General features: G+C 39.2%; 1 protein-coding gene across 1 annotated transcript in view; it reads left to right on the top strand.

The window, feature by feature from the left end:
* FLT1 (fms related receptor tyrosine kinase 1) overlaps positions 1–15,352 on the top strand; it is a 192,897-nt gene that overhangs the window by 106,800 nt on the left and 70,745 nt on the right. Inside the window, exon 14 of the mRNA XM_069080287.1 lies at positions 3,868–4,014. Within this exon, the coding sequence (XP_068936388.1) occupies positions 3,868–4,014 (147 nt within the window). The remainder of the gene's footprint in view (positions 1–3,867; positions 4,015–15,352) is intronic.

The following is a 15,352-nucleotide window of genomic DNA, read 5'->3' as shown; positions in this document are numbered from 1 at the left end:
TCTGCACTTGAGAAAAAAAAAGTGCCTGTTTTCCACAGGTCTGGTAATGCTTTATTATGTTGATTTCATTTATGATTGATCATTATATGTCCTGGTATGAGCCATAGCAGAACAAACTATAGTGACCAAAATAGCCCCTGCAGCGAAACAAAGTAGCCGAGCAGCCAAACAAGGGGGTGACAGCATGACAAACATGACAACTTCTCGTGCTTGGGAACTCAGCAGACGGTTTCCTCCTTTAGGTAACCGGCTCTGTCCCACGGCTAAACTTGTCTTTCACATGGGAATTGCTTTTGTCAAGTGTGAAAGAGTAAACAATAGCATTTCCCCAGAATGCCAGTTTTATGGAGCCTAACATGCTTGGAAAACAATTAGTAACCTGGAAGTTGTCAGCCCAAAGGAAAGAATAATCAATTGTATCTTGAAATTTTACCTATAACCCTCTGGCCTAGCTTTTTTGTTCATTATAAGTCAGTGCATTAGCCTTCAAAAAACAATGCCTTTATACCACAGAACTTGGGGCCTTAAATTCAAGCAAAAAAAAAAATAAATGAAAGAATTGGGGCTTGCTTTTGAAATGTGATAAACTGGGCCAGCAGTACTTAGCATGTTCCTCCCCTGGAAAAGAAAAAGAGACATGCGAAACTCTCCCTCTTTGGTGGTAGTTGTGGAGAGAATGATTTCCAGCAGGGAGGTGGGCATTATAAAGGTATGGGCATTATAAGAGATGGGCATTATACTTTATGAATTCCATTGTAACTCTTGTTCACAGGGTAATTGATTCTTGCCAGGGAGCCTCATAAAAGAAAAAAAAAACAATTATATAGTTTGATGGGGGGAAGAAGGTGACAAGAATTCGCAAAGGAAACACTAGAGATGGAGAAGGGATGTGAGGCTGGTTCCTTAGTCCCTGGTCTGTGTGGAGACCAAATGCTTTGTATTTATGGAAAACTGCTATAATCGATGCTGCCCACATGATTCTGGATAGTTTCTTGGGACCTCTGGCCTCCGGAGTGGTTGTGAGAATGCATCCTCAGAACAGAATTTGGGGCCCTCACCATGAAAAGTAAACAAAAGTCATTAACACTCCTAGGATATAGGACTTGGAAGAACTGTCTTTAATGACTGGTATCCAACTAAAACATGTTACTCCTGAGCCTCCTCATCTTGAACTGAACATCAACCACATCTCACCATCTTCTGGAAATTTTTATCTACTTCCATCAAGTAATTTAAACTAATAATTATTGTTTCCATGTGCCTTCGTTGTTGAAACTATCATAATATGTTGTGTCATAAAATGAGAGCTGACAAAATATAATTCCATGACTGACTTATGCAACATAGTTTGCTCATCATAAACTAGCCTAAAGAGAGGCTTTTCACCTGGGAGAGCATTTTTTTAGAAATGTGTACAGAGAAATAATCAACTCTGTTATGTGTTTGGAACACACCTACACTAACATGAAACACATTTGAGACTCCCATATCTGATTCTGCAGCCATTCTGTTTCTTCATGTCTGAGGGCTAGGCCCAGGGGAGAGGCGGTGGGGAGGGGGATTCCTCCTAAAAGTATTTATTTTTGATTAGGAGATTATCTTGGGTGCAAGGAAGCTCAAAGCTCATATTGATGCTTTCATTGTTTGTAGCCTTGAAAATGATGATGATGTGAACACAGAATTTAGACTTCACTTTAGTGTCAAAAAGAAAAAACATGAGGAATATGATGTCCTGGGATGAGGAGCAGGGAAAACATCCAAGATGGGAAGGGGCATAAGTAGATGAAATAGGTCTCATTCTTAAACTGGATTTTTCAGAGTCAATCCCCACCGTGAAAGTCCCTGGTCAGTGTATGAATTCAAATTTTAAAAAATCTAACTAATCCAAGACATGGTAGATGCAATATATGGTCATTCTTTATTATCTTGGCATGCCTCATTGACATGTTTGGGGTCTTGCTGTGGTAACACGTCAAACTTGTAAAGATAAAACATGGGCATGGTGTCATAAATGGAAACCTTTGATGTGCAGCTGTGTTTTCAAATGAAAAAAGCTGCATGACATACATTGCCCAGAATGCAAAAGAAGGAATATAATAATATTTCTGCCTATGGGGCCCAGTTAGAGGAGAAAACTCCTGGGCTGGCAGTCATCCTGGTCTGAAGAAGACTGTGGAAATCAGACCACCTTCTACCCCAGTCAATATACTTTTCCTTCAGACTTCATGTTTTTCAAAAGGACAAAGGACTAAATAAGCTACAGAAATCTAAATTTATGGGAAAGTGTTTATCCTAACAGATAGTAACCCTGTCATGTTATACTGCTTCAGCAATATTTTTTTAAAGTTATGTGGTGGTGTTTTTCACATAAAATTTCTAAATTGCATTAATTAGTGGTGATGCAGAGTTTGCCTGAAGGAATACAAAAGAGAAGGATTTGGGGAGTCTTTGGAATCCCGCAGGGGGCCTCGGAATTAATGAAATCATTTTAGTGTATCACCCCTTGCAGCCCTGTATCCACTCCTAAGCTGCCTTCACTGTTACATTATACTAAGAGGGGAAAACAGTTAGCAAGTGTCAGAGAAAGCTGATACTGTATGAGTGAAACCACTGTCGTACCATGTATAAGTTTTGCCAAAGATGTTTTCATTTCTGTTTCCGGATCTGAAGAGGGTGATTTGGGTGGGTGGGAGAAAGACATTAAGGCACTATTGTTTTTCTTACTTTTTGGAAACTTAGGCTGCCGATCTATCACCAGCATAAACAGAATGTATACATATCAGCAGGACTGACTTAATATTGCCTTTGTAGAGAGACTGTAATTCACTGGGGGTACTCCTGTCCTTGTGTGGGATTTTTAATGTTGTAATGTATTGCATCCTATGTATTAGAATTCATTTTGTTGTACTATATTGTTTGGCATTTTATTAAAATAAATTGTATTGTATCATATTTGTAAGTTTTAAGAGATAAAATGGATAATATAAAATATAATATTTGTACTATTATATAGTGCAAAAAACTACAGACCTGTGCCTCTGCCTCTTGAATTGGTCCTTTGGATTCTCCTACACTGGGGAAGGAGGGGAAAAGTGGGGAGAAAACAATCAATAAAGATGCCACACTTAACGAAATACCTCTGTTTGGTCTGTTGCCTTGAAGGTTATGCTGGGATGCAAGCTTAAGTGGGACGCCATTTTGAACCACTGTGTAGAAGATCATAATACTTGCTATATACATAAATAGCAACTTTTATTTATTTATTTTTCCCTTTCATATATTATCATGTTTTGAGGTCTGTGATATCTCCTTTAGAAAATAGAACTCTTAAACTGGATCTTCCTAGAGTTGCTGATGTTTGGGAGGTTTATACACACACACACACACACACACACACTCACACTCCAATAAAGATACATGTGTAATTATATCTTCTGTCCCCAGATCCACCATAATCCTTTATAAAACTGTGTTGCTAAGTCATGTCTCTTGACAATTGTTCTGGATCCTTGGTTTTTAGAATTAGGTCTTCTCAGGAGAGGAAAATGGATTAGTGTAATCGTAGTGGGCCAGCATCTTTGAAATAGAATCTGATGGGAACCTTCCATTAATCCTTTTTAATACTCTCTGTGCCCCGGTTTTTAATTTAGTGTCCTAATGTTAGCCTCAGGAGAGGGAAGAATCTGTTGACCATAGACTGACTCTGGAGAGCAAAAATAATGGTGTGTGGACATCAATAAAGTTTTGGGCGGAATGCTTTCACAATTCACTTTGATGTTTATAGTTTATACTTACAATGATGATCTTGAAGAAGCAAGTCGGATGAAAACTGATGAATAACCAAAGCTCCCTTTCTTTATTTACTAGATCAGGAAGCACCCTACCTTCTCCGTAACCTCAGTGATCAGATAGTGGCCATCAGCAACTCCACCATTTTAGACTGTCAGGCAAAAGGTGTGCCAGAACCACAGATAACCTGGTTTAAAAACAACCATGAAATACAGCAAGAGCCAGGTAAGAGGCTCCTTCCTCATCCTTCTTCTTTCCCGTTCTCCATTGACCTTCCTCCTCTCTCATTTTTCCATTACTTCCTCTTAGATCAAGGGTCTCTCACTTTGTTTGCATCATGGATCCCTCTGGCAGTCTGGTAAACTCCATATAGGGCATCCTTCTCAGAATCATGTTTTTAAATGCATAAAGTAAAATACATAGGATCACCAAGGAAACCAGTTATACTGAAACATATATGTGTGGGGGTTTTTTTACCATCCAAGTTCATGGACTCCCTGAAATTATTCACAGATACCGTTTTAAGAACCCCTATTCTGATACATTAGTAGCTCACACGGATAGTTTCAGGAATTGAAATGCCCACACTTGACTATTTGCTTTCTTTCAAGTTATAACTTCTATAGTTAATAACAAGGAATGCCAACCCTAAATCTTCAGCTCAACACAGCATATTACCAGGGGTGTGCTGGACCCAACTCATACTGGCTCACAAGAGTGGATTGTTAAATTTTTCATTATGAACTTTTACATACTGGAAATCAGCAAGTACCACAAATCAGGGCTTGATTGATGGTTTTGTTGAATTCTGGACTTAAGAAAGTGATGGGGAAAAAATTTAATGCAGATTAACCTTAAAAGTGTGTCATGAGAACTTTTTTATGCAGAAAGCTAGTTGTTAAACATTTACTGGCACACTACTTTGTAATTTTAACTTTAATGAGACTCTACCATAGTCTGCTCAAATACTACCTTACTTTAGATAATTGGATCACAAACAATGATCGGCAAACCACTATAAAACAAACTTGAAAACTAGAAGGTCAGGAGCTCTGTACTTGAAGACAGAATAATTATGATGGTGATACTAGGCTCGTATTTATGTAATGTTTTAAAGTTTACAGGCACTTTCCTCAAGATGATCCCATAAGGAATAGGTGATGTAAGTATTAACCTAATTTACAGAGGAAGTAATTCTGCGCCTGAGGACTTGCCTCAGGTCACACAACTAGTGTCAGGATCAGGACTCAAAACTAGATCCCTTGATTCCCAGTCCAGAGTTCCTCCATAAGTTTGCATATATAAAGCTCTGAAAGCTGAATTTTGCCAATTTAAATTGTTTTCCTTTTGTTTTATAACTATAATAAGCCTATTTTTCTGAGAGATTAAAGGATGTTGCAAAAATCTCAATTCAATAGGAGTGGAATTGGTTTTATTTCTCTTAAGAAAAAAAGATGCACCAAAATCATCTGTCCATTTTCATTGTTTAAATGGGCCTTTTACTGGCTTGTGTGGACATTGTAGCTGTCTTTCCTTCTAAGTTTTAGAGCAGTTCCAACAAGTAGCAGCCTGTCAGTTGCTGGTCTCCTAATAACTGAGTCTGCATCATGAAAGCATTTGCCCCTTCTTGGCAAATAGGTGTTATGCAAAATTGATATTATATAAGCCAAATGATACAGAAAATAGTTTTTCTTCTAATTTCTGTTAAGTGCTTTTCTTTTTCTAAGTCCTAACATAATCTGTTTTGATTGTTTCTGAAACCATGAGGCAGCCTCTATGCAGAAGTCCCTTTCCTGTTCCAACTTTTTTTTAATTGGGGATTTGAAGGAAGATGGATATGATTTGCTTATCAAATTTCTGCATGATAAAAAGCTGAGAGTGATAAGTAATACAGCAGAAAATAGAAATTAGGATGCCAGAACCTCTTGAGACTCTAGAATGAGGAAAAATCTACCACCATGAAATATAATAAAATAAATAAGATAAACATACCCAGGTTTTTAAAAACTGCATAAATACCTAATAGAAAATGGGACTTGACAGCAGTTCATGTGAAAATGACCAAGAAGCCTTCATAGCTTCTTTTCAGAAGCTTCAGTATCACAATGAGTCAGCAGTGTGATATGACAGTCAAAAAATTAATACTATCTTAGACCACATGAATAGAAGTATTGGTGAAACTCTTCCCTAATCAGACTACATTTCTAATAGTTCACTCAGCTCTAAGTAGATCCATTGACAAACTGAGTCCTTACTGGAGGAAGATGGTTAAAACGGGGAGAAGTCTCAAGCCATGGCATATGAAAATCTGTTGAAGAAAAAGGTGTTAAAGAAAGGGAGGGTATTTTTAAGAGAAAAAAAAGTGTTTAAACTGAAGGGGAAAAAAAGCATGGGAGAATGTGTTCATTGTCTTCAAATGTTCTAAAGGTGGTCACACTAAAAATGGGATTGGATTTATTCTGCATGACCCCAGTTTGCAGAAGTTGGATTAACAGGTGAAAGTTTAGAGTGGCAGATTTCAGTTCAATACAAGAATTTCTGAATGAAGAGCTGTCCAAAAGTAAAAGAGATGGTCTTGGGAGGCAGTGAGTTTCCTGTGCCATAACAAGCAATTTTGGCAAATTTGGAGAAAAAACACAAAATAGTTCCTGGGGCAAACAGCATTAAATGCCCTCTAATCAACCTTGGTGGGAAGGGAATGCCAAAAGAGATCCAGGATTCCCCTTTGCTGGGGCTCCAGGGGGCCACTACTAGGTAGGTTACCACTCTTGGGAGGGCAGGGTTAACTGGGTTGTGAAGGAACTCACCTAGCATATGGCCATCAATAGGTAGGAAGCATGCCATCTGGTACCTTCCTAATTTAATTAGTCTTGCTAATCAGTTTCCAAGCTCCTGAAGCAGAGGACATGCTGTCAAAAATTTTTAAGTTCATATTCTTTTTAAAACATTACTATAATTTATTGTGTTTTCTCCATTCCTGTGCCCTGGGGCAAAGCTGTAGTTGCTTTGACTTAGTTACAATTCTTACTTTTCTGCCACTGAAAGTATTTGAGCCAAAACTAAAGCACCATTTGTCAGAGATCTCATAGAAGGCAACCATACTTCAAATGGGGGAGAGGTAGGGGAGGGGTTTTTCCAACTTTGAGATACTTTAATTTCTTTCTGTTCAATGTTAAAGTCAAATAAATATATACAAGTTTTTTTATACTAAAGAAGGGAACTCAGAAAGAACTGGTTACAAATCCTACCTCTGATACATACCAGCTGGGCAGAAATGCTCTAAGTCTCTAAAGGGCAGAAAAGATTCCAACATGTATCAGTAGAGAGAGTTTGCTCACCTGGCAGTTGCCTGTGTCAATTACACCACAGGTGGAGTCCATATCCATTTGCTGAATAGGACAATAATAGGAATTGAAAATTTTAGGTAGGTGGGATATCTTAGAACAATCAGTTTTTTTTTTTCCAGAAGAGTTTCAGCTGTGCTTCATTGTTTTGCATGGCATTAAGGCTGATGTCGTAGAATTTTTTAGGATATAAGCAACTTTAGGGATTATCTACCTCAACTTCTTTTTATATATGAAGAAACAGATTGAGAGAGATGAAGTTATTTCCCAAGTTCACAGGAATGTCACAGGAATTCTACAGGAATGTCAAGATTTCTTCAAATGTGTAGGGCTGTTGGATGACTAAGTTACCATGTAGGGATTTCACAAACAACTGTGAAACTGACTTTAATTCACATCAAGGTCCATGCTGTGGGTATATTGGAGCTTTGGGGCTAAAGAATGGGAATAGAAATAGTGTCATCATTGTTATAGGAATAATAAATAGCTTCTTTTCTCTATGTGTCAAAGGAAAACTTTCCCTTATATTTTCTTGGATGTTGATGGGGTCTTTTGGATGGGATTTCAGGGTGCTCTGGGAAGGTGAGAGCATCGGGCCAGTGCAAGATGGGTTCTGCTTCTGAGATCCTGAAATCCCTAAAGGTACATGGGTGCTTCAGAAAAAAAAAATCAGCTTTCTTCCAGCAGTTTTCTTTTGCTACTCCTGTGATCAGTCACCTAGGAGAATGTCCATTCTCTGCGTGATTGTTTTGAAGTGCAATGGAAAGTTTCCAAGAGCATTCTTGATATAAGGACTGTTAATACACTTATTTCAAGCTGAGCATTTTTTCACAAATCTTTAGAGAGTTATACTGAATGAAAAAAATTCACACAGAGCAAACTACCCATTCATAAAGGCATCAAAATGGGTCACAGTACAAAGAATATAGCAGCTAAGAGGAAACTCAGAATCAGAGAATCTCAGAATTCTAAGAGACTTTCAGAAACCATTTTTGTCTGTACCTGACCAAGAATTCCTTCTACAATGTTTGTCCCCAAATTGTCATCTTTCCTCTGCTTAAAGCCCTCCAATGGAGTTTATCCACTATCTTTGGATAAACCCACCAAAGTTCCCATTCAGAGTGCATTTTATTATCCCTACTCATGAATAGGATTAGGACCTTCATTACTGAACAGGGAGTCATAAAATAAAAACGAAATTATTCTAATGGAGATTTTCTTAGATTATCGGACAATCTCAAGAGTGGTGATTCAAATGTGTTAGAGATGTGGAACACCATAAACTGAAACGATGCAGAAGCATCAGGGAGCTGTATGAGAGGAACTTTGGGATGTGTTGAGAGGGCACGATGATTTGAACTAGAATCCTTGAAAACAGCTGGTAAAGAAAGAGGAACAAACTCAAACCTAGAAGTAAAAGATCACTGCAAAAAAAGATGTCACCATCAGCGTTTGTTGTTCGCTTCAGTGCCAGAAAGGTTTTTGAGGAAGCTCTTGACTGGATCCACTCTGAGAGAACATGCTGCTAATTCATTAGATTTGATAGTGGCTGGTGATTGTGTCCTGTGCTTGTATGTCAGGGGTAGTAGGAGGAAACACTCACCTTTGTCAGGTTACGGTTTAAGGCACTTAATGCATACCTCATCACACTTCAAATGTATGTCATCCTTTTATAACAAGCCAGGCCTAAGGACCCCACTGACCCTTGCCTGGATCATAAGGCAGGACCAAGGACTGGACGCGTTACATTGTCTCTCTGGATAATCCCCTATTTCCATTTACTTTTCCTCAAGGATTGATAATAAAATCTGCTCCGAGCAAAATTCCCGGAACTCAGAGGTATAGGATCTGTATTGAGCCACCACTTCCTGTCCCTCATCCTCATCTGTGGTCAGCCCCTTTCTGTTAGTCAGTCAGTAAACATTGATTAAGTGCCTTCTGTGTGCCAGGCATTCTGTCTGGAGATACGAAGAAAAGCAAAGCCAACCAATCGATCAATAAACATTGATTAAATGCCTGCTGTGTGCCATCAAGAAGCTTATATTGTATCGGGGAAAGAGCATATACATATGCAAGTTAATTAAAAACATATGCAAAGTAATCATAGCATAATTTAGAGGAGACAGCACAAATTGCTGAGTTGATGAGGAAAAGGTTCTGTCTGGGAGGAGGTGACACTAACTGCACTTTAAAGGACCAGAGGAACTCTGGGCGGAGGGGGCAGGGTGAGAGAAAGCAGTGTGTCCCAGTAGAGAAGGGGAGAGAGAATGTCACTTCCAAGGAATATCGAGACCAACTTGACCGAGTTTTAGAGTGCCTAAAGGAGAGTAATATGTAATGAGCCTGAAAAGATAGACTGGGGTCAGATTGGGAAAGACTTTAAATGACAAATAACACCATCTTTATCACTAGGATTTTCATGAGAATATTAAAGGAATGCTCCCAGGAACCAGCATGCAATTAACCCCAAACCTTCCATTCTGTGGTTATTAAATTTAAGGAGATGTGATTTGGATCTGAATGATAGCACTTGTCTATCTTAATATTAACCCAGTTAAGACAATAAAATATTGATAGAAGCTGAAATATTAATAATAGTAATAGTAACAAGCAGCTAGGTGGCATAGTAAGAGAACTAGATTTGGAGTTAGAAAGACTTGAATTCAAATTCTGCCACAGGCACTTACTGGCTGTGAGCCCTTGAGCAAATCACTTTCTCGGCCTCAGTTTCCCCATTTATAAAATGGGGCAATAACACTACCCACGTCCTAGGATTGTTGTGAAAATCAAACAAGATGATATTTGTAAAGCACTCTCCAAACCTTAAAGCACTATATAGATGTTAGCTATGGTAATAACTCATTTATATAACACTTTTAAGGTTTATAAAGCACTTTCTTCACAATAATCCCATGAGGCAGGTTTTTTTTTTTATCCATACCTGTCATTGTACTAGTATAGAGAATTCCTGGTGAGGAAGTTTCCTCCGCTAATGCAGAATTGACAACTGTACTACAATCTATAAATTTAGAGAGTCATCTAGGGACACTGAGAGAGTAAGTGACCACACAGCCAGTATATGCTAGAGAAAGGTCTTGAACCTTTCCTGGAGGAGGGGACATTTGATCTGAGGTTTAAAGGATGGCAAAAATTTCTGTTGACCAGAGTTGAGAAGGTCAATGACAACAGATGGCACTGTTCTAGTCCATTATAGTAATTTAAGGACTTATGAAGACTTTTCAAAAGCATTAGACTAGTCATTAAATATTGAAAACAATAGGCCTTCATTTGTCATACTTTAATTCAAAGAAAGGCTATATAATGTAACACATAGATATGGTGAGGGAAAGAGGACCAATTAGAGAAGAATCTACTCAAAAAGCTGGGCAGAACCCATCCCCTAAACAAGGGCAGTGGCCAACAACTTCAAAGCACACTAGGGAAGAGTTATAACTGGGGTTGTCCCTAGAGACTCAAGTATAATGATCTTCTGGTCAGAGCAAGGGGAAGGAATCCTGTGAGAGGCTTAACACTTACCACACTTCCCCAGTTTAATGTATAGGACTACTGGATCTGTCCTTACTTTATGGATCAGGACAACTCAGGGATGCAGATGAAGGAAGAGAATTTTATAGGGAGGTTAAGTTCTCAATCAAGTTGCTAAAGGCTAGAAAATTCTAGCATTGGAAGTTCTAGATACAGAAGCTTCCAGAAAAGGGAGAGAGTGCCAAAAAGGTGAAGGGGACATGCCTAGAGCAGAGATAGTGCATTACATATACACATTAAAGAAAAAATGTTTCTAGAAAATCAGAAGACCTTTTCAGACTCCCACAGTCACTATTTACAACCTTGATGACTATAATGATCTGGCCAGATAGTAAAGATCAGTCAATCAAAAAGCATTTATTGAAGGTCCATTACCTGCCAGTCATTGTGCAAGGAGTTAGGGACATACAGTCTGAAATAAAACAATCCTTGCCCTCAAGGACATACATTCACCTGGGGAAAACAACATATATGCATACAAGTATATACAAAATATAATGTCATATCCAAAGGAAGGCAATAGTAGCTGGAGTGGTCAAGAAAGGCCTCCTGACAAAAGTGGTATTTGAGTTGATCCTTGAAGAAGACTGGGTTCAGTTCAGTCATTTTTCAGTTGTGAATGACTCTTAGGGACCCCATTTGGGGTTTCTGTGGCAAAGATATTAGAGTATTTTTCTATATCCTTTTCCAGCTCGTTTTACAGGTGAGGAAACTGAGGCAAACAGGGCTAAGTGACTTGCCCAGGGTCACACAACTAGTAAGTGACTGAGGTCAGATCTGAACTCAGGAAGATGAGTCTTGCTGACTCCAGGCCTGGCACTGTATCCACTGTGGCACTTAGCTGTCCATTTGAAGAACACTAGGAATTCTAAAAGGTAGAGGTGAGGAGGGAAGGCATATCAGGCATAGGTAACAGCCAATGCAAAGGCACATAGATGGGAAATGGAACATTGTGTATGAAGAACAAAAAACAGTCATCTTAACTGCATATTAGAGTGTGTGACAGTAACATAGTATAAGCCTGGGCAGGTAGGATGAAGGCAGGTTGCAAAATGCCCAACAGACCAGTTTGTATTTGATCCTAAAGGTAATAGGGAGACATTGGAACTTATTGAGTAGGAGCATGTCACGGTCATATTGTGCTTTGGGTATATCATTTGGCAGCTGTGTGGAGGATAGTTTGAACAGAACGGATTTGAGACAGGCAGAGCAACTGGGAACAGGCTGTTGCTACAGTCCAGGTGAGAAATGATGAGGGCCTGAGCTAGAGGGAAGGCCATGTGAGTGGGGAGAAAGAAATAGATGCCCCAAGTAGAGTCTGAATCAGTGAGATACAGCAACTACTTAGATGTATGGAGTGGGTAAGATTGCTCCCCTCTGGAAGGGCATGAGTTTGTCAAAGCCCTTCCCAAAATGCTGCGCCCAGAACTGAGCCCAACATTCCAAACATGACCCTTGCAGGGCTGAGGGCAGTGCCAGGGTCCCCTTGCTTCTTCTGGACACTCTACGTGTCTTGATGCATCCAAAGATCACATTAGCTTTTGGCTGCTGCCGAGCCATACTTTACCAACTCAATCTGGACTGGATCTTTGTGTTCATCCGATCCAACCATATTCTGGATGAAACCACATTACCAAGACTTGTGGAAGCAGAAATAGAAATCCATGTCTCCTGGTTCCAACAGCAGTTCTCTTTCCAATGGCGAGTCATCTGACTTCAGTTGCCCTCAGAGTCCTCACTTATAAAATGAAAAGGTTAATTGACCCACTTTGCAGAAGAGTAAGAATAAATAAAATTTATTACAAAACACTTTGCCTCCTCAAAATCTGATAGAAATTCTACTCATTATCTGGGTCTTGGACATAGGGTTTATATTTATTACTAAATATAGTCTATTTATAGAGGGTTAGACTCCCTACTGCATGGCAGCAAACTGTCCCGATGCCAACCTGTGTCCAACGCCTCCCAGAGGCTACGAATTTAATAAGGTGAGATGTGCAAATTTAGAGAATCCCCACTCCAAATGTTCATATGGACTATTTGTGCCCAATCTGTGGTAGAGCCTTCTGAGCTCACGATGGTCTGATCAGCCACAGTCTGACACACTGTACCCTGACCTGACATAGTGATATCACTTTGGTTCTTTTTGAGAACAAAGGACAGCAAGCAACTGAGTTAATAAGGAATTGAAGGCCAAGCACCGATGATACAAAACCATCACGCCCCTTGGTTTTGTAGGTTGGACGTCCCTACAAAAACAGCCCATACAAGTATTACTAATCCCCTAGGACTAGGCAGCTGGGTGGTACAGTGGAGTGAGCACTGGGAATCGCAAGTTGGTCTGGGAGTCACAAATACCTGCGTTAAAATCTGGCTTCAGATACTACCCACATGACCCTGGGCAAGTCCCTTAATTTTCTGTTTACCTCAGTTTCTTCATCTGTAAATTGGGGATAATAATAGTAGCCTACTTCCCAAGGTGGTTGTAAGGATCAAATGAGATCATATTCATAAAAAGCTTCACAAAGTGCCTAGCATATTTTAAGTGCCATGCAAATGTTAGCTATTAAAACACTTAGCACAATGCCTGATGCCTAGTAAGGACATACTAATTTCTTGTTTCTCTCCTTCCTTGAAGCTGATGCTATGCTTGCTTGGCATACCCATCTTCTCTTCTATGCCACTTTGGTTGCCAAGGACCAAAGAAAGCAAGTTTCCTTGAGCCCTAGGAAGGAGAAAGCATCCATTTACAGAGCCTACTACAATTCTAGGTACATCAAAAGTGATCCATACATAGCCACTAAATTATTAATAATATTAATCTCATACCTTTATAAGTAAGCAGTGTTCAACAAGACTTGCATTCCTCATTCTGTCCCCCTCCCTTCCTACCTAACAGTATGGTGAAATCTATGAACTCATTTTCAAAATAATGTTTTTAAATAATTAAAAGAAATGCTAAATTCCCATTAGAGGTCAGCAAAAATAAAAGTAAATTTTTTCCCCATCCAACTTCAGACTCCCTCAAATCCTTCCATGGATCCCTTCCATGAACCCCTTTACTAGACTGTTTGGGATCCTTTTGATTTGTCTCTGTGGAGGTAACAGGAAAGAAGTTATTGGTGTTTCCACTGACATTTTTGTGTTCTGGTTCTATTAAATTGCCCAACTTTACAGAGCATATTCTTGTGTCAAGTATTATTTGAAATAGACTTCCATATTCTGCCTTTCCTTATTCTCACTCCTTTCCCCTTTTCCTTTCCCACTACAACTGCTGGTGCCCTCCCTCCCTCCCAAACTAACTTGTATTTAAACCATTACACACACACTCACACACACACACACACACACTCTCATATACATATATATTTGTATTTCGCTGTATATATTTTATATATATACATGTATTATACATATACATGTTTTTATTTCTTAATTTTAAATGTATACTGTATCAATGATAATATTTATATATGTATGTGTGTATACATATATGATTTACTTGTTGCCCCCCCCATTATGTGTAGGGATTTTTTCATTCTTTGTACTTTTATCCTCAAAGCCTAGTACAAGGTGCCTGACACACAGTAGACATTTAATAAATATTTGTTGTGTGATAGATTAATCGATTGATTGAAGTCCCTTGGTACCTCTTAGATTGAACAATTATTCTATAATTCCACGATAGGTACCATAGAAATGCACCTATAGTAGTTGAAGGTCACATGATCCATTCTTCAGCATTTATCTGTGACTTCTTAAGGGAAGCATTGTAAAGGAGAGGAGAGAAACAAGTACATGGGACATGGTGCTGACGTGAGAGTTACTGTGTGGAAAGCAGCACGATGATGCTACCAAATGTAGTCAAATATTTATTTGATAAATTAGAAGGCTTTGGAGGGGGGAGTCATTATTTGGAATATCAATACACAGAACAAACTGAGACCTGGGAAAGTCCTTAGCTTCAAAAGGCCAAGATCTCCCACTGCATCCTAGGCCATCTCCAGTCGTCTTGACTTACACGTTACCACTGGATACCAATGACTCTGGAAGAGGGGATGAGACAGATGACTTTGCACAGCCCTGCCTCACTTAAATCCAGTTCACTTGCAAGTAAAGACATCGCCTGCCTGATGCCATTGGTTCTCTTCGAGAACGAAGGACAAACAACAAGGACTGTGATTAAAGTATTACATAAAGATTACATAGTGGAACGTAATATTGTGAAAGGAGATTCCTCAAATAGCTTTGTGTTGACATCCTCTTATCCCTCACAGTCCAGGTCCTCATCACTGCATGCCTTCATTTCTCTAACAGTCTCCTCATTCGTCTCATGACTCCAGCTTTTCTCCCTCCAGTCCATCCTTATGAATTCCTGCCATACCCACCTCTTCAACACCTCTTTCATCACGTCACTGACCTGATTAAAAACTTTTAGTGGCTCCTTATTTCTTACTGAATGAAGTTCTGACTCTTTCACCAAGCTTCCAAGGACTTCTAAAATCTGAACCTCAACTTAGCTATTCAACATTTTTCTCACAGCTCCTCAGCATATGACTTCTACTCTAAGTGTACCAGCCTCCGCGTTACCCCAGGGCCTAATTGTCCTCCTTCTGCCGTTGGTCATGTTTCCATCCCCTGGAAATATCTTCCTTATTTTTTCCACTTTTAAA

Source organism: Petaurus breviceps, unplaced genomic scaffold (assembly GCF_028583685.1).
Source record: "Petaurus breviceps papuanus isolate PSGF00001 unplaced genomic scaffold, PetGlider_PUasm1.0 91133, whole genome shotgun sequence".
Lineage (NCBI taxonomy): Eukaryota > Metazoa > Chordata > Mammalia > Diprotodontia > Petauridae > Petaurus > Petaurus breviceps.
Note: the sequence above shows the minus strand (reverse complement) of the source record. Positions and strands in the feature narration are given on the sequence as shown.